The following is a 27,280-nucleotide window of genomic DNA, read 5'->3' as shown; positions in this document are numbered from 1 at the left end:
TTGCGGTGAGCCGAGATCGCGGCATTGCACTCCAGCCTGGGTAACATGAGTGAAACTCTGTCTCAAAAAAAAAAAAAAGAATTATCTTGTTTTAATTATGCTAAGAGTGAGTAAGGTGTGGGTGACTTATTCCTTAGCAATCTTTACTTTCTAACTTCCAGTCTTAAAAGAACTTAGATTTATGTTAATATCTTTCTAGGGTGCCTTAGTACTATGAGTTTCCTTTCATGCCACTTCTGAGTAGGAAGACAGATTTAGCCCCACTAAGAAAATGCAGAGAACCTGAGGCTTTTACAAAGGGGAGGGGACAGAGTAGCTTATACTTTGATTACACTATTGCTTTTGCAAGGAATACAAAAATATTAAATGAAGAACAATTAATGGCTTGTTGTACCCCAAATGAGGTGAATGTCACCTGGATGACAAATGATGGGGAAACCCTAGTATAGAATAATTAGTAAAACCCAAGGAAGGCTGGGCATAGTGGCCCACACCTGTAATACCAGCACTTTAGAAGGCTTAGGTGGGAGGATCACTTGAAGTCAAGGGTTCAAGACCAGCCTTGGCGACATAGCAGGACCCACATCCATACAAAAAAATGAGAAAAAAAAAAAAAAATTTTTTTTTTTTTTTTTAGTCAGGTGTGGTGGTGCATGCCTGTAGTGCTAGCTACTTGGGAGACTGTGGAGGGAGGATCACTTAAGCCCAAGAGTCTGAGGCTGCAGTGAGATAATTATGATCACGCCACTGGACTCCAGCCTGAGTGACAGAGGCCTTGTCTAAAAAAAAAAAAAAAAAAAAAAAAAAAACCCAACAAAACATCCTGAGAATGGTCAGTTCAGTACTCCAGTCCAAATAAGAATTACAGACATAATCTCACTCAGGGATGCTGGTTTATTCACAGGAAACAGCCACAGCAATAAACTCCAATCTCCTAGCCACTGCAAAATTTTATCAAGTTGGTGGATGAGGTAAATACATGAAGTATGAAAAGTGTGAGCCTGCCTAGGTAAAAAGAAACACTTTAAAGAACCAGAAGACTTAAATTCTAGATTCACCTGACATTGGGATTCCTCACCTCTAGGTTCTTCCTCCCAAGTAGCTGGGATTACAGGTGCCCACCACCACCACACCCAGCTAATATTTATATTTTTAGTAGAGATAGGGTTTCACTATGTTGGCTAGGCTGGTCTCGAACTCCTGACCTCAGATGATCCTCCTGCTTTGGCCTCCCTAAGTGCTGGGATTACAAGAGTGAACCACCGCAGCCAGCCTCCTGCCTCTAGGTTCTATTCCTGCTCATTCACCTCTGTAAAGTCTCTTTGACCTGCTCCTGAGTCCTTCATATTATCACAATATTCTATCCCTTTTTTGAATTTAGAAACTACACTGTAATCTTTTATTTATATGCCTTTCCTAGGAGCTTCTAGAAGGTAGGAATGTGAACTGTGCACTTGAGCCATGTGGGTGCCCTGCACAATGCTTGACTCACAGTAAATAAGCTTTCAAAAAAGATCTGCTCAGTGAAAGGATGAGCAGATTCCTTTTATATTGTATCATTTGACCTGATCCGTCCCATCATTAAAGCTGTCTTCAACCCAGCCTAAGAGGTGGTGATCTGGAATGTCCTTTGAGCTAAAGATTGCAAAGTTCCATTCCACTCTGTCTGAGTCTGAAGAAAGTGCTTGGATTCCCATACATCTGGGCAGAAGGTGATTTCTAGGACTCCTGGCAAAGCCTGCAGGTCTCTGATCCCAGTAGATGTACTGGCAGATATTTCTGTTTTTGCCTTGTGCTAGGAGTTAGTATTTAACCTGTTCAGGAGCTTGGCTTTTATACATGACAGACAACTAGTTTCTCTACATTCTTTCTTATCAGTTACCAAGGCAACACTACTTTTGAGCTTGACCAACGGTTCCCAGTTATTGCCTCCAGGAAACAATTATCACTACAATGAAAGTCACTAACTCCACTGTTAATTATTGATGACACGTATTCTTCGTTAATAAAAGCTAAGGTTGCGAAGTTATAATCCAATTTCTTGCCTGGAAGTAAATGTTGCAAGAGTTTAGACACAAATACATATGTGTAAAATGATTTCAGAAATGGTATTCTACATTTTAGAAACATTTCTTTCTTTTTTTTTTTTTTTGAGACGGAATTTTGCCCTTGTTACCCAGGCTGGGGTGCAGTGGTACGATCTCGGCTCACCGCAACCTCCACCTCCCAGGTTCAGGCAATTCTCCTGCCTCAGCCTCCTGAGTAGCTGGGATTACAGGCAAGCGCCACCATGCGCAGCTAATTTTTTGTATTTTTAGTAGAGACGGGGGTTCACCATGTTGACCAGGATGGTCTCGATCTCGACCTCGTGATCCACCCGCCTCAGCCACCCAAAGTGCTGGGATTACAGGCGTGAGCCACCGCGCCCGGCTTAGAAACATTTCTTACATGTTTTAACTGAAGAAAATAAATCATGATTCTCCCTGATTAACTTTCAAAAGATGAGACGCAAATAGACAGAATGAAAAGTTGAGGCAAGTAATCTGATTTATGTGAACCAAAGACATGAAAATGCTTACGGATAAGAAATCCTCTAAAGGATGGGCACAGTGGCTCATTCCTGTAATCCTAGTACTTTGGGAGGCTGAGGCAGGTGCATCACCTGAGGTCAGGAGTTTGAGACTAGCCTGGCCAATGTGGTGAAACCCTGTCTCTACTAAAAATACAAAAATTAGCTGGGTAGGGTGGCATGCACCTGTAGTCCCAGCTACTTGGGAGGCTGAGGCAGGACAATTGCTTGAACCTGGGAGGTGGAGGTTGCAGTGAGCCAGGGTTGGGCCACTGCACTCCAGTCTGGGCAACAGAGGGAGACTGTCTCAAACGAACAAACAAACCTCTAAAAAGCACAACTTGAAATGTAAAGCCTTTGTTAAGCCTACTATTGACCCTCCCATGTCCTCTCCCCAAAAGTAAAAAGAATTATCCAACTAAACTAGGTAGAAAGATAACAGTTTTCTTCAAGCAAAAATCTAAGATTCTCTGATTATAGAGACACACAATGCCCCTAGGAGCCTTCAGGAGCTTACTTTCTTCTCCCCAGTTTCATCTCAAAATGTTTCACACATGTCCCTGTTTCCCAAACTTGACTTTATTCTATGCACCTGCACTTCACTATGTATGCCTTTACACAAGCTGTCCCCTAGAATGCTCTACTTTATTTGCTCAGCAAACTCTCAGCCATACTTTCAGTCTCCTGTGTGAAGCCTTCTCTAGGTCTTGTAGGAAAACTTAGTCCCTTTCTGCTCTGTATTTCCATAGGACCTAGCTCACATTTCTATCCTCTTTCAGAAGAGTAAACTTCTCTCACTGGAGGAAAATTGCCTGTTTTCCACCCTGGAATCTCTGAAGAGTAGAGAATGTGTTTTATTAGTCTATTTTTAGAGCAGGAGTAATGTCACTTGGTATCCACTGAATGAATGAACTAAATATAAAAAGTACAAATCATGCTGTGTGTCTGCTATTTGCAGAGCAATAGGCAGTGTTTATGCACTTTGGGAGGCTGATGTGGGTGGATCACTTGAGCTCATGAGTTCAGGACCAGCCTGGGCAAAATAGCCAAACCCCGCCTCTACAAAAAATACAAAAATTAGTGGGGCATGGTGGCATGCACCTGTAGTTCCAGCTACTCGAGACTGAGGTGGGAGTATCACCCTAGCCCAGGAGGCGGAGGCTGTGCACCACTGCACCCCAGCCTGGGCGACTGAATAAAAAATAAAAATAAATAAATGAATACAAGCCCCCTTACAGTCCCCTTCATATTTTAAAGAAGTAAATATATGTTCAATACTGAAAATCAAAACTAAATTTTTTTTTTTTTTTTTGAGATGGAGTTTCGCTCTTGTTACCCAGGCTGGAGCGCAATGGTGCAATCACGGCTCACCGCAAACTCTGCCTCCTGCGTTCAGGCAATTCTCCTGCCTCAGCCTCCCCAGTAGCTGGGATTACAGGCATATGCCACCATGCCCAGGTAATTTTTTGTATTTTTAGTAGAGACGGGGTTTCACCATGTTGACTAGGATGGTCTTGATCTCTTAACCTCGTGATCCACCCGCCTCGGCCTCCCAAAGTGCTGGGATTACAGGAGTGAGCCGCCGTGCCCGGCCCTAAGTTTTTATTTTAACAGCTGTGTTCAGAATCCCCCAATGCTATTTGTCAACCAGAGCGAATAAGTGAAGGGTGAGGGAATATGAGGGGAAGAAGCTTCTTTTAAAGTAGGATAATCTTCTGAAACTGATGGGGCCAAAAATCAGAAAAAAAATAAAAAAATAAAAATAAAGTAGGATAATCAAGCCAGGCATGGTGCCTCACACCTATAATCTGAGTACTTTGGGAGGCCACGAAAGAAGGATTTCTTGAGACCAGGAGTTCAAGACCAGCCTGGGCAATACAGTGAGACCCCCATCTCTACAAAAAATATTCACCAAATATGGTGGTGCAAACCTGTAGTCCCAACTACTTGGGAGGCTGAGGCAAAAGGATTGTTTGAGCCTGGGAGGTCAAAGCTGTAATGAGCCATGATCATGCCATTGCACTTCAGTCTGGGTGACAGAGCAAGACCTTGTCTCAAATAAATAAATAAAGTCTATCAATGATAGACTGAATAAAGAAAATGTGGCACATATACATCATGGAATACTACACATCCATAAAAAAGAATGAGTTCATGTCCTTTGCAGGGAGATGGATAAAGCTGGAAACCATCATTCTCAGCAAACTGACATAAGCACAGAAAACCAAACACCACATATTCTCATTCATAAATGGTTGTTGAACAATAAGAACACATGGACACAGGGAGGGGAACATCACACAGGGGGGCCTGTCAGGGTGTGGGGGGCTAGGGGAAGGATAGCAGGGGGTGGGGGGATAGGGGAGGGATAACATTAGGAGAAATACTTAATGTAGATGACCGGGTGATGGATGCAGCAAACCACCATGGCACGTGTATACCTATGTAACAAACCTGCACGTTTTGCACATGTACCCCAGAATTTAAAGTATAATAATAAAAATAAAAATTTAACAAAATAAAGTAGGATAATCAATGGTTGCTTGACTCATTTCAAATCATATATATTTTTTTTTTTTTTGAGACAGAGTCTCGCTCCATCGCCAGGCACCAGACTGGAGTGCAGTGGCGCAATCTCGGCTCACTGCAACCTCTGCCTCCTGAGTTCAAGCAATTCTCCTGCCTCAGCCTCCCGAGTAACTGGGATTACAGGCACGCGACCCCATGCCCAGCTAATTTTTGTATTTTTAGTAGAGACGGGGTTTCACCATGTTGGCCAGGATGGTCTCGATCTCCTGACCTTGTGATCCGCCCGCCTCGGCCTCCCAAAGTGCTGGGATTACAGGCATGAGCCACCGCGTCCAGCCTCAAATCATATTTTAACATTATGGCTCAAAAAAGGTAATAGTAGCACTGACTACACAGTATTGTTTGGGGGTTAAAAGAGTTTAGGATGGCACTGAGTATATAGTAAGATTCAATAAATGGTAGCTATTTTTTTTAGCTGTGTGACTAGTCCCAATAAATTTCATTAGCAAGTTAGTAAGAAAAAAAAGCCAGTGAGGCCAGGCAGTGACTCACACCTGTGGTCCCAGCACTTTGGGAGGCCAAGGTGGACATATCATGAGGTCAGGAGTTAGAGACCAGCTAGCTAATATGGTGAAACCCCGTCTCTACTAAAAATATAAAAATTAGCCAGGCACGGTGGCACACGCCTGTAATCCCAGCTACTCAAGAGGCTGAGACAGGAGAATCGCTTGAGCCCAGGAGATGGAGCTTGCAGTGGGCCGAGATCATGCCACTGCACCCCAGCCTTGGTGACAGTGCAAGACTCCATTTCAAGAAAAAAAAAAAAAAAAAAGTTGGGCCGAGCACAGTGGCTCATGCCTGTAATCCTAGCACTTTGGGAGGCCAAGGTAGATGGATCACCTGAGGTCAGTAGTTCAAGACCAGCCTGGCCATCAGGGTGAAACCCCATCTTAAAAAAAAAAAAAAAAAAAAAAGTCAGTGAATCAGAGGGCAAGTAGGGTGAGAGTAATGAGGAAAGGAACTTCACAAATGGCACTACAGTTAAGAAAAGACCTTACCAAATGGGTATTTCAGTTGTAAAATAGTAGCAAGTTCTAAGATAACAAATGGTTTTTTCATCTGCTGAGCATATTTTATTTATGTACAAGGGCCTTGAAACTGTTAGAATTCTGGGTTTATAAATTACTTCAAGTTTCACACCAAGAGAGTTTTTCACCATAAACTGATATTCCCAGCTGCTGGAAGACAGTTGATGAGCTCAAGCAAACTGAAGAAAGAAATGAAAGCCAGATTATAAGCAGACCAGGCTTCACTATGGCAGAGGAAGGGCCTATTTACAGGGATCCCAAACGGTCCCATTTACAATAGCGGCATAGCAAGTAAGTACACTGTCACTCACAGTTCTACTTGGTTTCCAGGGGAACAACTAATATGGAGTGGGTGCTGGAATCTAATATGGATCATCCTTTCAAGCTTGTGCTTCCCTTCACAAAAACCACAATCTCATAAGGAATCCTTTTCTGACAAGTTAAGCTTAGACTTCCCAAAGTATTGCATTAATCTTCCCTGTCTGGAACAATATGCATAGTATGCAAAGAAACCTTCTGTTTTTTTTCCCAAAATTTGAGAGCAGCATGAAAAAAATAACAGTAGAGCAAACAGTAACCTGGAAGAGACTTTGGCAATATATTCACTTTCCCTACTTCCAAATAGGGTAAGATCAGCAAAAAGATAATTCATTTATATTTCAAAAAATGTCATTAGGCATCATGTAGATATAAAGCTCTAGGCTGGGTATTAAAAAGAACACGTAAATTGGTGAGTCGCAGTGGCTCATACCTGTATTTCCAGCACTTTGGGAGGCCGAGGTGGGCAGATCACAAGGTCAGGAGATTGAGACCATCCTGGCTAACACAGTGAAACCCTGTCTCTACTAAAAATACAGAAAATTAGCTGGGCGTGGTGGCATGCACCTGTAGTCCCAGCTATTCCAGAGGCTGAGGCAAGAGAATGGCTTGAACTCGGGAGGTAGAGGTTGCAGTGAGCCGAGATCGTGCCACTGTACTCCAGCCTGGGCAAGAGAGTGAGACTCCGTCTCAAAAAACAAAACAAAAAAAACCCCACATAAATAAATCAAACACAGACTCTCTCTGGACAATAAAATACTAGACAGAGTCAAAAGACCTAGATTCTAATCCTAAATTAACCTCTGATTCACAGTTTATGTTCTCATGATGTATTTTTATTTCTCCAAGTAGAAAAGTGTTTAATTGGTCTCTAGATACTAAAAAAAGGCTTTTTTTTTTTTTTTTTTAAGATGGGGTTTCACCATGTTGGTCAGGCTGGTCTTGAACTCCTGACCTCAGGTGATCTGCCCACCTTGGCCTCCAAAGTGCTTGGATTACAGGCGTCAGCTACCACGCCCAGCCAAAAAGTCTATTTTATATTTACTAATTGTCAACCTTTATCCTTTTGTTTTTAAGTACCTAAAACTTCTGGAAGCTTTTGAAGCAAGACTAAGAAAAGCAGGAGTCTTAGAAACATGAAGACTTTGATTCACATTCTGACCCTGGCACTTCAGCTATGTGACTTTGACAGCCTCCAGTTTCTCACTTGGTAAATGGAGATAATCTTTAATAGTATTGGTTTATGTGTGTGTGTGTGATCTATTTATCTACCTATTTCTAGATAACCAGGCAAATTATATTAACTCAATAGTTGGTAGGTATCATTATTATTATTATGAGATGGAGTCTCACTCTCTCCCCCCCAGGCTGGAGTGCAGTGGCGTGATCTCGGCTCACTACCACCTCTGCCTCCTGGGTTCAAGCCATTCCCCTGAGCCTCCCAAGTAGCTGGGATTACAGGCGTGCGCCATCACACCCAGCTAATTTTTGTATTTTTTTTTTTGAGATGACATTTTTAGAGACTTTTTTTTTTTTTTTTGTAGAGATGAGGTTTCGCCATGTTGGCCAGGCTGGTCTCAAACTCCTGACCTCAGGTGATCCGGCCACCTCAGCCTTCCAAAGTGTTAGGATTACAGGCGTGAGCCACCATGCTCGGCCAGTGCTATTATTATTAACACCCAGGATTAGTTAGAGGTACTATTATTTTTATTAACCACTAAAAATATTTTTTTTTTTTTTTTTTTTTTTGAGACGGAGTTTCGCTCTTGTTACCCAGGCTGGAGTGCAATGACGTGATCTCGGCTCACCGCAACCTCCGCCTCCCGGGTTCAGGCAATTCTCCTGCCTCAGCCTCCTGAGTAGCTGGGATTACAGGCACGCGCCACCATGCCCAGCTAATTTTTTGTATTTTTAGTAGAGACGGGGTTTCACCATGTTGACCAGGATGATCTCGATCTCTTGACCTCGTGATCCACCCGCCTCGGCCTCCCAAAGTGCTGGGATTACAGGCTTGAGCCACCGCGCCCGGCCTAAAAATATCTTTTTTTTTTTCTTTTCTTTTTTCTTTTTGGAGATAGAGTCTCAGTCATTCTATCACCCAGGCTGGAGTGTAGTGGTATAATCTTAGCTCACTGCAACCTCTGCCTCCTGGGTTCGAATGAGCAATTCTCCTGCCTCAGTCTCCTGAGTAGCTGGGATTATAGGGATGCACCACCATGCCTGGCTAATTTTTGTATTTTTAGTAGAGATTGGGTTCCACCACGTTGGCCAGGCTGGTCTCACACTTCTGACCTTAAGTGATCTGCCTGCCTCGGCCTCCCAAAGTGCTGGGACTACAGGTGTGAGTCATTGTGCCCGGCCAACACCACTTATAATATCTTTACTGTCCAAACAATGGAAACCATGGATGACAGACACCATTTGACCACAAGACAAATGAGAATAAGATAGGTGAGAATCTGTGGCCATCTGTGGGCAGGGCAGTTAACATGAATAATTCAAAGTAAGGAACAAAAATAAACACCAGTGATGAACTAACACTTGAACACGTGAAAGACATATTACGCTGTTGCACAGAAAAACTTAATATGCAAGACAAACTCTACCTAGGATAATCTAGAAACAGTAACTTCAAGAAATATATTGAATGGATTCATTTTTCTTCTACGAAGCTATACAATAAATAAGAATAGTCAGGACAACTCCGAAAAATAACAGGGCAAGGGGTCAGGCTAGCCCTGTTACATGTTAAAATATATTATGAAGCCTGATGGAAAGATCAACGGATCAGGAAAGAAAGTCCAGAAATAGACCAAATACATGCAGGAATTTAGAGCATGACAAAGGTGGCATTTCAGTGGGAGATAGATTATAAACACGATGGTGAGATGACCAAGTAACCCTGCCTCACATCTTATGAACAAAACATATAAAAAAAAAATAAAACCAGAAGCCCACAAACAAGTAAGCAAATTCTAGATTGGCCAATGATTTAAAATGTAAAAACATTAATAGAAGAGAAGATAATTCTTTTTTGTAAGACGGAGTCTTGCTCTTGTTGCCCAGGCTGGAGTGCAATAGCGTGATTTCGGCTTATTGCAACCTCTGCTTCCAGGGTTCAAGCGATTTACCTGCCACAGTCTCCCAAGTAGCTAGGATTACAGGTGCCTACTGCCAGCTAATTTTTGTATTTTTAGTAGAGATGGGGTTTCGCCATGTTCGAGATCACCAGGCTGGCCTCGAACTCCTGACCTCAGGTGATCCACCTGCCTCAGCCTCCCAAAATGCTGGGATTACAGGCATAAGCCACCGTGCCCAGCCAAGGAAATATTTTTATAATTTCAGAACATGGATGGCTTTTATAAACTTGATAATACATGAAGAAGTCATTTTAAAAACCACAAAATATTAGCCAGGCATGGTGGCGTATGCCTGTAGTCCCAGCTACTTGGAAGGCTGAGGCAGAAGAATTGCCTGGACCTGAGAGATGGAGGTTGCAGTGAGCTGAGATTGCACCACTGCACTCCAGCCTGGTGACAGAGCGAGAATCTGTCTCAAAAAAAAAAAAAAAAACAAAAAAACACAAACACACAAACACACAAAATAAATCTATGCCAAGAAATAATTTTTCACCTATTAGATCAGTACACATAACCAAAATAAATCACAGTAGTAGAGAAAGACAGGGAAATAGGTACTCGCCTAGGCTGAGGGTGGGAGTAGAGATGTACCTTTCTCTACAAAGGACATCTCTGCAGGCCTACAGAAAGCAATATGGAAACACCCATCAAAATTATGGTTACATATTTTTCAAACCAGAGATTCTTCTTACTCTGGAGCCCCTTTTTATTAGACACACATGTATGAGTATGACATCATGTAAATATAAACATAGTTTATGTACCATATTTTTAATGGAAAAAAGTTGGGAAACACCTAAATCTGCATCAGTAAAGAAGTACTACAATACATTAGTATATACTCATATAATGAAATGGTATACAGCTATCAAGAAAAAATAAGTCTTATCTAGAGACATGCACCAGAAAAATGATTTTTTTTTTTTTGAGATGGAGTTTCGCTCTTGTTACCCACGCTGGAGTGCAGTGGCACAACCTCGGCTCACCGCAACCTCCGCCTCCTGGGTTCAAGCAATTGTCCTGCCTCAGCCTCCCGAGTAGCTGGGACTACAGGCGCGTGCCACCATACCCAGCTAATTTTTGTATTTTTAGTAGCGACAGGGTTTCACCATGTTGACCAGGATGGTCTCGTCTCGATCTCTTGACCTCATGATCCACCCACCTTGGCCTCCCAAAGTGCTGGGATTATAGGCGTGAGCCACCACACCCAGCTGAAAAAAGATTTTTTTAAAAAAACAAGGCCCCTTTCTTTATACTGATTTCAAAAGATCTCTTTAAACATTAAGTTTAAAAAGAATGGCACACATCAGTATGTATGTATACATCTCATTTATATGAAATCAGGAAATACATATGTCATTACTTATTATACATAAATTGTCTGGAAGGATATATAAAATATTGTGAACACTGGCTGCCTCTAGAGAGGGAAAACTGGAAGGGGTTTAATGGAGGGAGGCCAACTTACATTTTACTGTATACTCCTTTTTACCATGTGAATGTATTAACTAACCTATTCAACAATTTTGAAAAAATTTTTTAACTACTAAAAAAAGTACACATTGTCCTTAGGGAAAAGGTATGGTTGAATTTAGAAAAGAAAGAATAAATTTTGTCCAAAACCAATTATCCTTCCCATAGCCACTCTGTAAGGCCACTGCTAACAGTCTCTGTGCCTGGCCTCACCCAGGCAGGGCCCCAAAAGTTCTGCAGCACTTGTCTTGCTTCAAGAACAACAAATCCTCTTTTTGTATTTCTTTGGAAATACTGAGCACAAAGAGATGACTAGGATTTCACAGAAATTACATGTTAACCTTTGGATCACTGCTGAAACTAAAGAATGGGTCTAGAAACCAAAAGGAAAGAACTGGATAGAACGCTGGAAATCTTAATGAATGCTGGAAAGCGCTCTACATACTACTTCATTTTCTGTCTTGGTAATAGGGAAGCTAATAGAAGATAAAAACAGAGAAGATGAGAATGTTTTATGCAAATAACAATCTTTAGCATTCTTTACTCACACAGCAGTATTCCTTAGTGGGTACAAATTCATGCATAGAACAAGCTTTACCCAAAAGAACAAGTCCATACCATGCAGAACACAATCCCATGATGAAACCTCTCCAAAAGCCTGACTGGCTACTAAAACCAATTGGTGTTTTTTTAAATTCTGGAGTTAGTAGATACATCATGCAAGCTGGGAAACAGTGATTAAGAAATAGTGTCACTTGTAGGCTGTGAAAAACCTCAAAGACAAGGAAACCTTTTTTGAAAGATTCAGGGAGGCCACGATTAAATGTATACTTTTTGGAGGATTTGGGGGTGGGGGGAAACAGTGCTACCATTTCTAAATCTTTTTTTTTTTTTTGAGAGGGAGTGTCACTCTGTCACCCAGGCTGGAGTGCAGTGGTGTCATCTGGGCTCACTGCAACCTCTGCCTCCTGTGTTCAAGTGATTCTCCTGCCTCAGACTCCTCTGTAGCTGGGATTACAGGTGCCCGCTACCATGCCTGGCTAATTTTGGTATTTTTAGTAGAGACGGGGTTTCACCATGAGACCAGGTCAGGCTGGTCTCAATCTCCTGACCTCAGGTGATCCACCCACTTCGGTCTCCCAAAGTGCAGGGATTACAGGCGTAAGCCACAGCAACCGGCCTCATTTCTAAATCTTAAAGGAACCATCTTCTTAATCTCATTCCAATTACTTGACTGATTAGAGCCCAAAAGGGTAAAATTATGAGAAACACAACATGGGCAAGTTTTACTGACTATGTTTGGTGGACATAGACTATGCCCAAAACTCAAACTCACATGCAACTGTGGGCCAAGGAATATAAACAACAGACTGGTCAAAAATGTATCTGTATTATTAAGAGATCATTTTCCACTATTAAAAACATAAATAAATCTGTGCCTACCAATGCTGGTTTGAGGCCACCATTTCCTCATAAGGAGGTAGACTGATTTCATTTAACCTAAAAGCAATTTGGATATTTAGTCCCACCAGCACAAGCTACACATGCAGTGAAAAAAATCTCATGCATATAGTTAGACATAAAATATTTTTTCTTTTCTCCTGTGAATCCTTATATCAAGTAATGATTAAAATTTAGCTGTAAACTTTATACATAGGAGGCACAATTTAAAAAAAATTAAGAAATGGATGATGATAGGTCTTCTGTTAGACAATTCATTGAAAATTCAACTTCCCCTAAAATTCAACGTTCAGTGCTGGGTAAAAAGGCATGCAACCAAGTTACCAGCCTCCTCAAGCTGGACACAAGGAGCACACTGGCTGCAGAAAACACACAACAGCAGTTACAGGTTTCATGCTGGCAAACCAATGATTAACAAGGATGATTAGAGTCTGGATGGAGCCAAGGCACGAGCTCTTTGCCTTTTTGATGCTGACTCAAAAGCCACAAGCACACACATTTCCGCATGGCAGGTTCATACCAGTGGACTTCAGTTGCTTATATCTCTCTTGTTCCTGGATTGTAGACTTTGGCAAAAGTGGAGTAAGTCCACGGGACTTGGTGGGTCTCATGTAGCCTTTCATTGGTTCTGTCATTCTGCTTTTATCTTCCTTTTTCCCTTCTCCCAGTGTCTTTGATTCAGATTTTTCTGTCATTTTCTGAGGTGTCTCTGAGATCTTATCTTTGGGTTCCGGGAGTCGAACACCCTTGGAAGCAGTCATTATTACTAACTTATCCGCCACCTCTGAAGGAGGAGCTTCGGCTTTGCTATGTAAGAAATCTGACCTGATTTCTGGTGTTGGCAAGGAAACACTTTCCAATTCCATGATTTTACAAGTCAGACTAATCCCTTTCAATTTATCATTTTCACTTTTTGGAGACAAAAGAGTCAGATTTACCTGCTTATTCAAACTATCTGTACCCTTGGAATTTCTATCTTGAGCATTTTGGTCCTCACAAAAACTGAGCTTTTGTGCTTTGTCTTCTAGTAAGTCAGGAAGTTGAACTGGGGCAGACCCTTCTTTAGTCTCTTTCTCTTCGTTCACTAAATGTGCTGGGAAATTACCTCTATCTGCATATGCTTCTAGGGCTCCGACCTCTCTTGGTAGGCTCTGGTCTTCTACTGGCACTCCAGGAAGGAAGTGACCTTTTGCTAGCGCTGTGACTTTCTCTACTGAATGCTTAGATGCACCATTGTGCACTGACTCATATTCTCCTACCACATGCCCTTCATCGATCCCTGCTTCATTTTTCATGGAATCAGCAAGCTCACCTTTATTCTTAAGAGAGTTATCTCCATGACTGTTAACTGTTTCTATGGCTGCTGTAATAGGCAGAGCAACTCCTCCTGTGCTTGTAGAGGGCACAACAGCAGAGGGAGGCTTGGGTCTTTCTTGACCTGGGACTCCATCTTTAGTATAGTTATCTACTACTAATGATTTAGAAATCTGGGTTGGGGTTATCTGTTGCCCATTTTTTGCCAAGGTATCTGGAAAGGAATCACTTTCCTTTACTACTTGAGAAGTAGGAGTGGGCAGTTTTTCACAGGCTGCTGATTTCAGAACCTCTAGAGGAAATGACTTATTCAACAGCTCTGATGGTGTTCTGGGACAGGTAAATGTAATATTTCTATTTTCGTCCATATAGGCCATTCCTTCCATTCCCTGGTCCCCTGTGGTTTCCATGGGAACATGTATTTTTGTTGCATCTATCTTATTCTCCAGAATGTGTTTCACAGGAGAACTATTTTTAACCTTTTTACTTTTTCCATCATTACTCCTTTTACTTGGTTTGTCAGCTACTGCAGTGTGTCTATTGGCTGCATCTGTCTCATTCTCCTCAGATACTACTGAAGGAACGAATCCTGCTCCCTGGATTTGCTCTTGGCAGCTCACATCTGTCACCTTGGCAGCTGGTTCAGTAACAGCAGAAGCCTTGACTGTACTTGTTTTGCTTTCCTCAAGAGTCCCAAGCTCAACAAAATTAACCTCAACATTTCCACACTTTCTGTCAACTGCTTTGACTGTGGGTGTACCTGCTATATGTGAGAACAACAAATCATGTGTTTTGGGGAAAGTAAGTCCTAATTCCTTGCTTTTATGGGGAATACTACCAGCAACTCCGTCCTTTCCTTCAAAAGGTGGGTTGAGGATTTCTTCCTTCCTCTCCATTTTAGCAGGCTGTGTGGAATAATTATTTCGAAACTTTCTGCTTTTGCCTTCATTGCCTCTCTTTTTAGGCTTTTCAGAAATCCAGGGAGCTGTCTCATGATCCTTCCAAGGACATTTTCCTTCCTTGCTCTGGTTACTGACACTCATATCTTTGACTCCATCTCCTGTTTCTGTCCTAACACCAGAAGTCTGAGTCATGTCTGATTTACTTTCCAAGGGAATCAATGCCTGCAGGGTGTCTGCCACCTTAAGCTGAGTAGTTTCTTTAGGCTCCCCTATCACTGCTGCCTCCATGAGATCACTCATAGTGCCTGGTTGCTTTGAATAATTCAGCCCCAGCTCCTCACTCTTATCCTGAGTAGCCATTCCTTCAGTTTTAGGGACTGGCTCACTCTGTATGAGGACAGCCCTTCCTTCCTTCTGGCTGTCCAGAAGAAACGGCAGCTCAGATTTTGCTTTTACCTTCCCAGAATCTGTTCTCATTTTCCCAGAACTTCCCCTTCCCTTCCTGCTTTTGCCATCACCTGCCATTCTCTTAAATGGTTCATTCTCTAGCCCAGGGACCTGTACCATCACTTGGCCCTGCAGCTGCTCAGAAGTAAAGATGCTAATCTCTTGTCTTTGCTTGGGAAAAGCTTCCTTTTTTAGTTCTTTATCCTCTCCAGCTCCTTCAGGAAACACTTTCTGTTTGACATTCTGCAGTTTAGTCATTTTGCTTTCACTATTCCCTTCTTTTAGATTACATTCTAATAGATTACTTGCTATCAAATTTGGTAGTTCTTTTGCTGCTGTGGGTTTTAAAACTATACCCATAACCTCTTGGTCCAAGAGAGGACAGCAACTCTCTTTGAGTGTGCTATCCAAATGAGTTTCTACATTGTATGCTGAAACTTCTGCTAGGGGCCCTTTCAGATTTAGAGGGCCTACTAACTGGCTTTTATCTACAGGAATCTTCAGGTGGGGTGCAGGCTGTGGTTTGTATTCAAGTTGCTTCAGCAATTTCTTGTCTTGGCTTTGTGGTACTGACTTGTTACCTTTGCTCTCTTCATCTCCTCTCAGTGTGGACTGAGAACTTACTGCAGTTTCTGGGGGTTCTTCTGAAGGACATAAAGGAATTCTGAGGCTGTCTGAGACAAAGTTCTCAGCTACCAGTCTGGCTGCACTAGAGTCAACTACACATTCCCTTTTCAAGTTTTCTCCAGATACAAGTCCATATTCTGTACTCATAGTGGTAGGTTGGCTGGGAAGAACACCTGCTTTTTGTGTGTCAGCTGGAAAGGGATGTCCTTTAGGCTTATCTGCATTGTCATCATTCCAAGGTCCTCCAGCCCGGGGTTGAGAGTATCTCTTTTGTTTTGGTTTCTTCTTCTTTTTCTTCATCATCATTGGTGTGCTTTCTATATCCCAGGACTCCCTGCCAAGATCCCTCTGGGGTTCAAGTGAGTCAACATGAATACTTTTCCTTTGGTTCCTAGGTTCACCACAGGAGGATGAACTAGAGACCCAACCTGACTCAGACAAAGAGCAGTGGCCCAGCCTGTGATCAAGAGTCTTCCATGGAGGAGGGCCTCCCAGCAGCTCAGGAGGGACCCTGGCAGGCTTGGGCCGGGCTGACCTGTGGTCACTGGGTCTGCAAGCTTGTTTGGCTTGTGTGGGAGGGGTACCGGAAAACATGAAGTTGGCTAAAATTCCAAACAAAAAACTCCTTGTTATTGTTTCTTAAAAACAAAACAAACAAACAAAAAACCCCAGATAATAGCTCATTTAAGTAGACTATTTTCACCAATCCATATATTACTTAATGTAATTTGCTCAGGAAAAGTTTTTTTCTAAAACATCTCTCACTTTTAACTGGTGCTAGCAAAAATATTTAACATAGATCATCATCTCAGGTAAATATTGTTTTCAAACATATTTATAAAATATTTGAAATACTTCATTTCAGACATAGCAGGACTGAACTTTAAAAAATGAAATATTTTGGGCTGGGCACAGTGGCTTACGCCTATAATCCCAGCACTTTGGGAGGCTGAGGTGGGTGGATCACAAGGTCAGGAGTTCAAGACCAGCCTGATCAACATGGTGAAACCCTGTCTCTACTAAAAATACAAAAAAAATTAGCCAGGCGTGGTGGCGCGTGCCTGTAATCCCAGCTACTCAGGAGGCTGAGGCAGGCGAGTTGCTGGAACCCAGGAGGCAGAAGTTGCAGTAAGCCAAGATCGTGCCATTGCATTCCAGTCTGGGTGACAGAGCAAGAATCTGTCTCAAAAAAAAAAAAGAAAGAAAAGAAAAGAAATGTTTCAAATCTTCTAACCTCTAAAATAAGCACTTACTGCCTGTAAATCTCATCTGATTTATATTGGTCATTATTAGTGCTTGCCTCTTTTTTGGTGAAATTTATTAGTTGCTTCAGTTAAATATACATGATTTTGGACAGAATTTATAATTCTAAGAGTTGGTCATCAATATTAAACTAATACTTGTCAAACAAATCAGATGGATTCTGGGAACTAGATCAGAGGTCCAGACCTAAGTCACTTCACGCACATACACAAAATATAATGAATCCACATTTAGGTCAGAGAAAAATTTTCATCATTTCAGAACAAAAGCATCCTACTTCGAAAGACAAGTATGTTAAATTTCAACGTTCTGCTCCTAAATGTACTTCCCAAAAGACAGAGAAATACATACAATGTTAAGTAGGATAATTAATTTCAACAATTAAGATGAGCACCTTTGGAAGAGCTTCAGCAGGTGATCTGGTCCAACCTGCCTCCAAGTTAATATGGATCCAAGATCCTGGAAAGAGTCTCATTAAGAGCAGGTCTATGCCAGCTCCTGTAAAGTCTGACCCAATAAACTGATTTCCAGGAGTATTATAATATGCAAATTGTATCTTTCATTCTTGTCCTTTTCTTTCCAATATCATCTAAATCCTACCATTTATTTAATGTCTTAGGTTAATTATTGCATCGCTCAAAAAATTGCTAGGCTAAAACACCCCACAGTATTTATAAAATTTAATTCAGCAATTACTCAGCAGCTATTCAGTGCCATCTTTTATGCTATTTTATTCAATTATTATGTAAATCTTGAGTTTCAGAGTTCATGCCTGAGAACTTCTCTCTTCATTCAGGTTATAATATAATAATTCAGGCCGGGCGCGGTGGCTCAAGCCTGTAATCCCAGCACTTTGGGAGGCCGAGGCGGGTGGATCACGAGGTCAAGAGATCAAGACCATCCTGGTCAACATGGTGAAACCCCGTCTCTACTAAAAATACAAAAAATTAGCTGGGCATGGTGGCACGTGCCTGTAGTCCCAGCTACTCAGGAGGCTGAGGCAGGAGAATTGCCTGAACCCAGGAGGCGGAGTTGCGGTAAGCCGAGATCGCGCCATTGCACTCCAGCCTGGGTAACAAGAGCGAAACTCCGTCACACACACACACAAAAAAAAAATATATATATATATATATACATATATATATATAATAATTTGGGGGCAAAGACTGGGACTTAAATATCTATGTGCCTTAACATGGTGTATTTTGTACAAAATAAGCATTTGATTTATTGTGCTAGATAGTGTGCAAAGTACTAGAGATTCTAAGTAAAATAAGTCATGGCCCCTGCCCTCAGGATGTCCATATTCCAATCACAGTCACAGAAAAGTAAACAGAAAATCAAGTTGATAACCATACACATATGCTTTTGGCTTATCAAAACCAGGTAATCTTAAAATTCACCAAATAATCAGATTTTAAGTTGGAAAGTATCTTAGAGAGTACCTCTCACATTTTAATAAAAATTAGAATTATCCAAGGATCTTATTAAAATGCAGATTATAATTACAAAAGCCTGAGGTAGAGCCCAAAATTCTGCATTTCTAACAGGCTCTCAGGCATTGGAGATGCTGTTGGGCCATGGAACACTGTAACTAATAAGGCTCTAGAGATCATTTGACCAATTAATTTATCTTATAGCTGAGTAAACTGAGATATGGGCAAGTTATGTAACTTGCCTAAGAGCACACAGGATAGAGTAATGAACAGCTGAACTGGATCAAATTTTGGTGTCGTTTCTTCACTATGAAAACAGTGGAGATTCACTGGGGTGAGGGAGAAAAAGAACAGAAAAAATAAGAAAACAGTGGAGAAGGCCGGGTGCAGTGACTCATGTCTGATAATCTCAACACTTTGGGAGGTAGAGGCAGGCAGATCACCTGAAGTCAGGAATTCGAGACCAGCCTGGCAAACGGGGTAAAACCCTGTCTCTACTAAAAACACAACAATTAGCTGGGTATGGTGGTGCATGCCTGTAATCCCAGCTACTTGGGAGGCTGAGGCAGGAGAATCGTCTGAACCCGGTAGGCAGAGGTTGCAGTGAGCTGAGATCACACCAGTGTACTCCAGCCTGGGCGACAGAGCAAAACTCTGTCTCAAAAAAACAAGCAAACAAACAATAAACAGTAAAGGAAAAAAAATTTAGGTGTCCTGATTTGCTGTAGTAGTAATTTTAAAAGATATAACAGGCCAGGCGCAGAGGCTCATGCCTGTAATCCCAGGACTTTGGGAGGCCAAGGCAGGCAGAACACGAGGTCAGGAGATCGAGACCATCCTGGCCAACATGGTGAAGCCCTGTTCTACTAAAATACAAAACACTAGCCAGGCGTGGTGGCATGTGCCTGTAGTCCCAGCTACTCAGGAGGCTGAGGCAGAGGAATCACTTGAACCGCAGGAGGCGGAGGTTGCAGTGAGCTGAGATCGCGCCACTGCACTCCAGCCTGGTGATAGAGCAAGACTCTTTCTCAAAAAAAAAGATATAACAAGCTGCCTTTCTGTCTAAACAAGATAAAATCTGTCTAAGAGAATTAACTTCATAAACTATACTGCTAATTACCACCATACAACAGGGAACTAGAGACAATGTCTACCATCACTACTCCATTGCCCCTAATTTGTTTCAAAGAGTTCCTTTTGTTTTCCTAACTTACCTGAGATCTCTGAAGAAAGCTCAGAAGGTTGACTGTTGCATGGTTTCTTTTCCTCTAGTTTTTCTAACACAGAATCTTCATTGGCTGGCAAGCTGCACTTTTCCCCCATATCTGTGATGGGTTCTAAAGGTAGCAACAAAAAGCACACATGTTTCAGAGAAGCACTATTTCAGCCATTTTCCACCTGCCAGAAATTGAATATGGGATTCGTTTCTAAGGAGTTCTCCTACAAGGGGCAGCAGAGAAGTAAAGTGGTAGTTGGAAACTGAAGTTGGGAGAGTTTGTCATTTTTTTTTTTTTTTTGAGATGGAGTCTTGTGCTGTCGCCCAGGCTGTAGTGCAGTGGCGCGATCTCGGCTCACTACAATTTCTGCCTCCTGGCTTCAAGCAATTCTCCTGCCTCAGCCTCCTGAGTAGCTGGGACTACAGGTGTGGGCTGCCATGTCCACCTAAGTTTTTTTGTATTTTTAGTAGAGATGGGGTTTCACCATGTTGGCCCAGATAGTCTTGATCTCCTGACCTCATGATCTGCCCGCCTCGGCCTCCCAAAGTGCTGGGATTATAAGCGTGAGCCACCGTGCCCAGCCTGTTTTGTTTTTAAGATGGGAAAAATAATAAATGTTTGTAAGTTGGTGGGAATGATCCAATGGAAAAGGATTTAAATTGGTGAGGGGCAAAAAATGAGGAAAATACGCAGGGCAACATATCAAGTAGGAAAAAGGAGATGGAATCTACTGTAAAATGAGAGGTTGGTCTTAATTAGGAGCAGGAACAGTTTACTTATAAAAAACAGGAGCATTTTCATAAGCAGAGTCCATGGATACAGACACAAGTAGCTGGGTAGGTGAAAGAATAAAAGTTTGTGGATGTTCTATTTTATTGCTTGAATTATCTGAAAGAAAAACAGGACAATCAGCAGAGAATGAAGACAGAAAAGGTAGGTGTTGGAGGTGGGAGGAGGGAAAAGGTGAGAAAGAGTTGTCTAGGAGAGCAGGAGTATGAATAAACTTGCAAAGTACAGCGTGACTGTCTGTACTTTACCTGGCATGATGTTTGTCCTTAGTCTTCTTGAGACTACACCCTGGTAGAGAAAAATACTGAGAGTAAGCACAAGTACATACCTGGTGAAATCATCAAAGTAGGTGCAGCTGACTGCCCCGAATCCTGCAGAGATTCTAAAAGGGAATCCTCACTTATTCCTTTTTGTGTTTGTGCAATTTCCATGTCTTTAATTCGAACTGATGTTGCCTCTGTTTCTGAGAGTGGTGTAACATCTTTGGCTGGAGTCACATTGTTGGCCGGGGTCAGAACCCCATTCTTAGCCAGGGCTGCTTCTGTTTTGGGTGCTGGGACCTGGTCCTTAGTCAGGACCACCTCTGTTTCTGGAGGCAGACATACGTTCTTCATGAGAACTACTTCTGTTTCTGGAGGTGGAGTCACATCCTTGCCCAGAGCCATTTCTGTTTCTGACAGTGGAGATAGGTCCTTCTTCAACGAGGCCACTTCTTTTTCTGTGGACGGAGCCACATGCTTGCCCAGGTCCATTTCTGTTTCTGGGAGTTGAGCCATGTCCTTGACTGGAGCCACCTCTGCTTCTAAAGGCAGTGCTTTATCCTTGGTCAAGAACACATTGGTTTCTGGGGGCTGTGCCATGTCGATAGCCAGGGCTACCTCTGTTTCCGAGGACAAAGCCACTTTCTCAGTGGAGGATGTTTCTGAGGATGATATAATGTCTTTAGCCTGTGCCACCTCTATTTCTGAGGGTAACGCCAAACCCTTGGCTGGGGCTACCTCATTTTCTTTCGGTGGTTCCATGTCCTTAGAAGGAGCCAAGTCCATTTTTATAGGAGGTGCCCTCTCTGTTTCTTTGAACAGTGTCACATTCTTGGCTGGGGCTATCCCTGTTTCTGTGGGAAGTACCACATGCTTGGCCAAAGACATATCTGTTTCTGTGGGCCATCTGACATCCTTAACTGGGGTCACTTCTGTTTCTATGGGTAGTTCCATGTCCTTGACTGGGGCCATATCTGATTCCATGGATGGCTGTGTGTCCCTGGCCAGAGTCACATCTAATTTGGTGGGTGGTTCCATATCTTTAGCCAATGCCACTTCTTGTGCCATGTCCTTGGTGACAGCTATATCTGTTTCTTTAGATGGTGCCATATCCGTAGTATTCAGTCCCATCATTATTTCCAGTGCTTGTGCTGGTGGCCTCTCTTCTTCTGATGCCATTTCTATTTCCTTGGCTAGCTCTAAAGGAAAAAAATTGGAAATTTAGGACACATCATTGTCTACTCATACCTTTGCATTAAAAATGTTTACTTTCTTCAGGCATAAGAGTATTTGGGTTTTGTGACCATAAGACTGCACACATAACTAAGAAGCTAATGTCAAATAACCTATTCTGCCTACTCTTTGACAGTCTCAACACTTGGAAGAATAAGATGTAAGATAGTAGGAGGATAAGTAGTGGAGGAGAAAAGGCAAAGAAGAGAGAAAACACAGGCTTCAAAAAAAAAAAAAAAAAAAAAAACATGTGCACAGAATTAGTATTAGAAAGAGAATCTGTGGGACAACAGGTCAGTCATGCTTCCTATCAAGAAAAATCCCAGAGTTCTAAATCTGTACTGAATTTTTTCTTTTCGAGATGGGGTCTCACTCTGGGTTGCCCAGGATGGAGTACAGTAGCATGATCTTGGCTCCAGGGTCCAAGTGATTCTCCTGTCTCAGATACCTAGTAGTTGGGATTATAGGTGCCCACCACCATGCCCAGCTAATTTTTTTCTTTTAAGAGATGGAGTTTCGCTGGGTGCGGTGGCTCACGCCTGTAATCCCAGCACTTTGGGAGGCCGAGGCGGGTGGATCACGAGGTCAAGAGATCGAGACCATCCTGGTCAACATGGTGAAACCCCGTCTCTACTAAAAATACAAAAAATTAGCTGGGCATGGTGGCGCGTGCCTGTAATCCCAGCTACTCAGGAGGCTGAGGCAGGAGAATTGCCTGAACCCAGGAGATGGAGGTTGCGGTGAGCTGAGATCGCGCCATTGCACTCCAGCCTGGGTAACAAGAGTGAAACTCTGTCTCCAAAAAAAAAAAAAAAGAGATGGAGTTTCGCTCTTTCACCCAGGCTGCAGTGCAGTGGCATGATCTCAGCTCACTGTAACCTCCACCTTCTGGTTTCAAGCAATTCTCCTGCCTCGGCCTCCCGAGTAGCTGGGAATGCAGGTGCCTACCACCACACTTGGCTAATTTTTGTATTTTTAGTAGAGATGGGGTTTCACCATGTTGGCCATGGCCAGGCTGGTCTCAAACTCCTGACCTTGTGATCTGCCCACCTCGGCCTATCAAAGTGCTGGAATTACAGGTATGAGCCCTTGTGCCCGGCCCAATTTTTGTATTTTTTGTAGAAAGGGGGTTTCACCATATTTGTCAGGCTGGTCTGAAACTCCTGACCTCAAGTGATCTGCTTGCGTCAGCTTCCCAAAGTGCTGCGATTACCGGTGTGAGCCACCACACCCAGCCGCAAATCTATACTCAATTTTTAAAAATTCAGATACCTAATACAATGAAAATGTGATGTAAAAAACATATATATATATATATATATATTAAAAAAATAAAAAATTTTATTTATTTGCCCATTAACCCAAAGTGTTGTAGTTCAATAATTCCTCCAGTGGTGATTGTGACAGTTCTGAAAAAAAATTTTTTTTGAGACAGGGTCTCGCTCTGTTGCCAGGCCGGAGTGCAGTGGCGCAATCTCGGCTCACTGCAACCTCCACTTCCTGGGTTCAAATTCTCCTGCCTCAGCTTCCCAAGGTGCTGGGATTACAGGCACCTGCCACTACGCCCAGCTAATTTTTTGTATTTTTAGTAGAGACAGGGTTTCACCATTGCGGCCAGGTTGGTCTCAAATTCCTGATTCACCCACCTCAGTCTCCCAAAGTGCTGGGATTACAGGTGTGAGCCACTGCACCCAACCAGTTCCGAAATTTTTATAACTGCTGTAAGCTGCTAAAAATATACCAAATGACTTATATTGATTATCAATACTGCAACCATTAACTGTTAAAGGGAGTCTCTAATATTTTACCTGCTGTTGGCTGAGGAGGTTCTGCACTGGCCTCTGGGGAAACAAAGGACTGTGAGTGTGGAGAGTTTAAGGCTTCCACAGACCACTCCTGAGGTACAACAGCTGTGTTGCAGGGAGACATACCTAATATTGAAACACAAACAAACACATTTTGAAACTTGGTAAACACTGGAAGCGAATGATATCTGATATTTAAAATCAGCTGCATATATTGCCAGGAAGATAGACTAATAAAAGCAATGCCAAAAAATTTTAAAGGAAACACTGCTGACATTCTTCAGGTTTTAGCTAGTTGTTAGTAGGTGGTATAGTATATCCCAATATGCCACTAATCAACATTCATTGTCTGCCTTCTACAGGATAATATAAAGATTCAAAACATCAATCATTGAACTCTGGTTCTAATACCATAACCAACATAATATACTATAGTAAAGAATTTTTTGTGAGCCTTAATTTCTTCCTCTGCAAAATGAGATGAACACCTTTCTTTCCAATATTAGAAGACAATTTTACGAAGATACTTTGTAGCAGGTTTTTGTTGTTGTTTTTGAGATGCAGTTTCACTCTTTTGCCCAGGCTGGAGTGCAGTGGCATGATCTCAGCTCACTACAACCTCCACCTCCCAGGTTCAAGTGATTCTCCTGCCTCAGCCACCCAAGTAGCTGGGATTATAGGCATGTGCCACCTAATTTTCATATTTTGAAATTTTTATATTTTCATTATAGGCATGCCCAGCTAATTTTCATATTTTTATTTTATTTTATTTATTTATGAGATGGAGTCTTGCTCTTGTCACCCAGGCTGGAGTGCAATGGCATGATCTCAGCTCACTGCAACCTCCGCCTCCCAGGTTCAAATGATTCTCCTGCCTCAGTCTCCTGAGTAGCTGGGATTACAGGCATCCTGTAATTTTTGTATTTTTAGTAGAGACGGGGTTTCACTAAGTTGGCTAGGCTGGTCTCGAACTCCTGACCTCAGGGGATCTGCCCACTTCTGCCTCCCAAAGTGGTGGGATTACAGGTATGAGCCACTGCACCTGGCCTCAAGTGATCCACCCGCCTTGGCCTCCCAAACTGCTGGCATTATAGGTGTGAGCCACCAAGCCCAGCTGGTTTTTTTTTGAGACTGGGTCTCACTCTGTTGTCTAGGCTGGGGTACAGTGGCATGATCATGGCTCGCTGCAGCCTCGACCTTCTGGGCTCAAGCAATCCTTCCACCTCAGCCTCCTGTAGGTATGTGCCACCATACCTGGCTGAATTTTAAATTTGTTTCGTAGGACAGGATCTCACTCTGTTGTCCAGATTGGTTTCAAATTCCTGGACTCAAGCAATCTTCCTGCCTCAGTTTCCCAAAGTGCTAGGGTTACAGGCATAAGCCACTGTGTCTGGCTGTAAATGAACAACTAGACAAATGTGGCTGGGTGCAAAGGCTCACGCCTGTAATCCCAGCACTTTGGGAGGCTGAGGCGGGTGGATCACTTGAGCCCAGGAATTCGAGATCAGGCTGGGCAATGTGGCAAGACTCCAACTCTACAAAAAATTACCCAGGCGTAGTGGTACATGCCTGTAATCCCAGCTACTCAGGAGATTGAAGTGGGAGGATCACATCAGTCAGGAAGTCAAGGCTGTAGTTAGCCTTGATTGCATCACTGTATTCCAGCCTGGGTAGGCCGAGTGAGACCCTGTCCCAAAAAAAAAAAAAAAAAAAAAAAATGGGGGATCACAACCCAATTGTGAATCTGTGAGTTGTCTCCTTTGATTAATCCAAAGAGAGCCTTGTCACAGCCAGAGCCCCTAAATCCGACTTTCTTAGTGGTTAACTTCAAAGGTGATGTGTGAAAGGCCATGTTGTTTGGCATTAAACAACTAAAGGAGACTAGAATATGCCACCCCAAAATACGCTACTTTGACGTAAGAACATTTTTAAGCTGAAGGCTATTATTAGCCTGGAGATGGCACCATAGGAATCTACGTAGAAACCTTTACTAACTAGCTTTTACCTACCATTTACTTGCCTCCCAATATTTGCGGGCCCTAGAGACTCAAAAATATTTTTCCTTCATCTTGTCACTTCTCAAAAATTTTTTTTGAGATGGAGTCTTGCTCTGTCACCCAGGCTGGAGTGCAGTGGTACAATCTTGGCCCACTGCAACCTCTGCCTCCCGGGTTCAAGCAATTCTCCTGCCTCAGTCTCCTGAGCAGCTGGGACTAGAGGCGCACATCAGCATGCCTGGCTAATTTTTTGTATTTTTAGTAGACGTGGGGTTTCACCATATTGGCCAGGCTGGTCTCGAACTCCTGACCTCATGATCCACCCACCTCAGCCTCCCAAAAGTGCTGGGATTACAGGTGTGAGCCACCGTGCGTGGCCTCAAAAAAAAATTTATCTTTTTTTTATTGAAGAAGCTATATAAGCTGGAATCGTAAAGCCACCTCTTGCAGAATTACTAATTCTCTAGGTACCTCTCATGTACGTATGAAATTCACATGTTAAACTTTGGTCTCTTCTTTCTTTTCTTTTTTTTTTTTTTCAGATGGAGTCTTGCTCTGTCACCCAGGCTGGAGTGCAGTGGCTCACTACAACCTCTGCCTCCCAGGTTCAAGCGATTCTCCTGCCTCAGCCTCCCGAGTAGCTGGGATTATAGGCTAATGCCACCACGCCCGACTAAATTTTTTGTATTTTTAGTAAAGACGAGGTTTCACCATGTTGGTCAGGCTGGTCTTGAACTCCTGACCTTGTGATCCTTCCGCCTTGGCCTCCCAAAGTGCTGGGATTACAAGCAGAGCCACTGCGCCTGGTCTTTTTTCTTATTAATCAATCTTTTATTATTAAAGCCCTAGTCAGTGAACCTAAGATGAATAAAGGAAAAATTTTTTTCCTTCCCTACAGAATAAATCCATTTGGAGAAGTCATACCATAGCTGTCTTTCAAGGGATGACTTTGTCCTGTAAATATTGAAGAATTGCCTGTTCCACTGGAGATAAAGACCAAATCTGTCAGGCCATCATCACGGTACATCTTAAAGGGATCTGGAATAGAGAAGAAATCCAAAACTCATTCCTGGTGAATGCAACTAGAAAGATTAATATTTCTTTCTTTTTTTTCTTTTTGGGGTGGAGTCTTGCTCTGTTTTTTCTTTTTGGGGTGGAGTCTGTTCCCCAGGCTGGAGTGCAGTGGTGCAATTTTGGCTCACTGCAATTTCCACCTCCCAGGATCAAGTGATTCTCTGCGTCAGCCTCTTAAGTAGCTGGGATTACAGGTGCGTGCCACCATGCCTGGCTATTTTTTGTATTTTTTTTGTGTGGTAGTGATGGGGTTTCTCCATGCTGGCCAGGTTGGTCTCAAACTCCAGATCTCAAGTGATCTACCCCCGCCTCGGCCTCTCAAAGTGTTGGGATTACAG

The 27,280-nt window shown here is 42.6% G+C and overlaps 1 protein-coding gene across 27 annotated transcripts in view; it reads right to left on the bottom strand.

The window, feature by feature from the left end:
- Positions 1–27,280, bottom strand: part of MAP4 (microtubule associated protein 4) — a 227,692-nt gene that overhangs the window by 40,446 nt on the left and 159,966 nt on the right. For 21 of the 27 annotated variants that reach the window (XM_032297902.1, XM_032297909.1, XM_032297912.1 and 18 more), the window contains exons 5-9: positions 26,793–26,906; positions 23,875–23,997; positions 20,902–22,032; positions 19,782–19,904; positions 13,099–16,470 (exon numbers count right to left, since the gene is read on the bottom strand). In XM_032297902.1, coding sequence (XP_032153793.1) covers positions 13,099–16,470; positions 19,782–19,904; positions 20,902–22,032; positions 23,875–23,997; positions 26,793–26,906 — 4,863 coding nt within the window. The remainder of the gene's footprint in view (positions 1–13,098; positions 16,471–19,781; positions 19,905–20,901; positions 22,033–23,874; positions 23,998–26,792; positions 26,907–27,280) is intronic. The other 6 variants (XM_032297927.1, XM_032297928.1, XM_032297929.1 and 3 more) reach the window with 2 other exon arrangements.

The sequence above is a fragment of the Sapajus apella genome, unplaced genomic scaffold, assembly GCF_009761245.1.
Source record: "Sapajus apella isolate SASKATOON/1434 unplaced genomic scaffold, GSC_monkey_1.0 scaffold38, whole genome shotgun sequence".
NCBI lineage: Eukaryota > Metazoa > Chordata > Mammalia > Primates > Cebidae > Sapajus > Sapajus apella.
The sequence above is the reverse complement of the archived record's forward strand: the minus strand, read 5'-3'. Positions and strand labels throughout refer to the sequence as shown.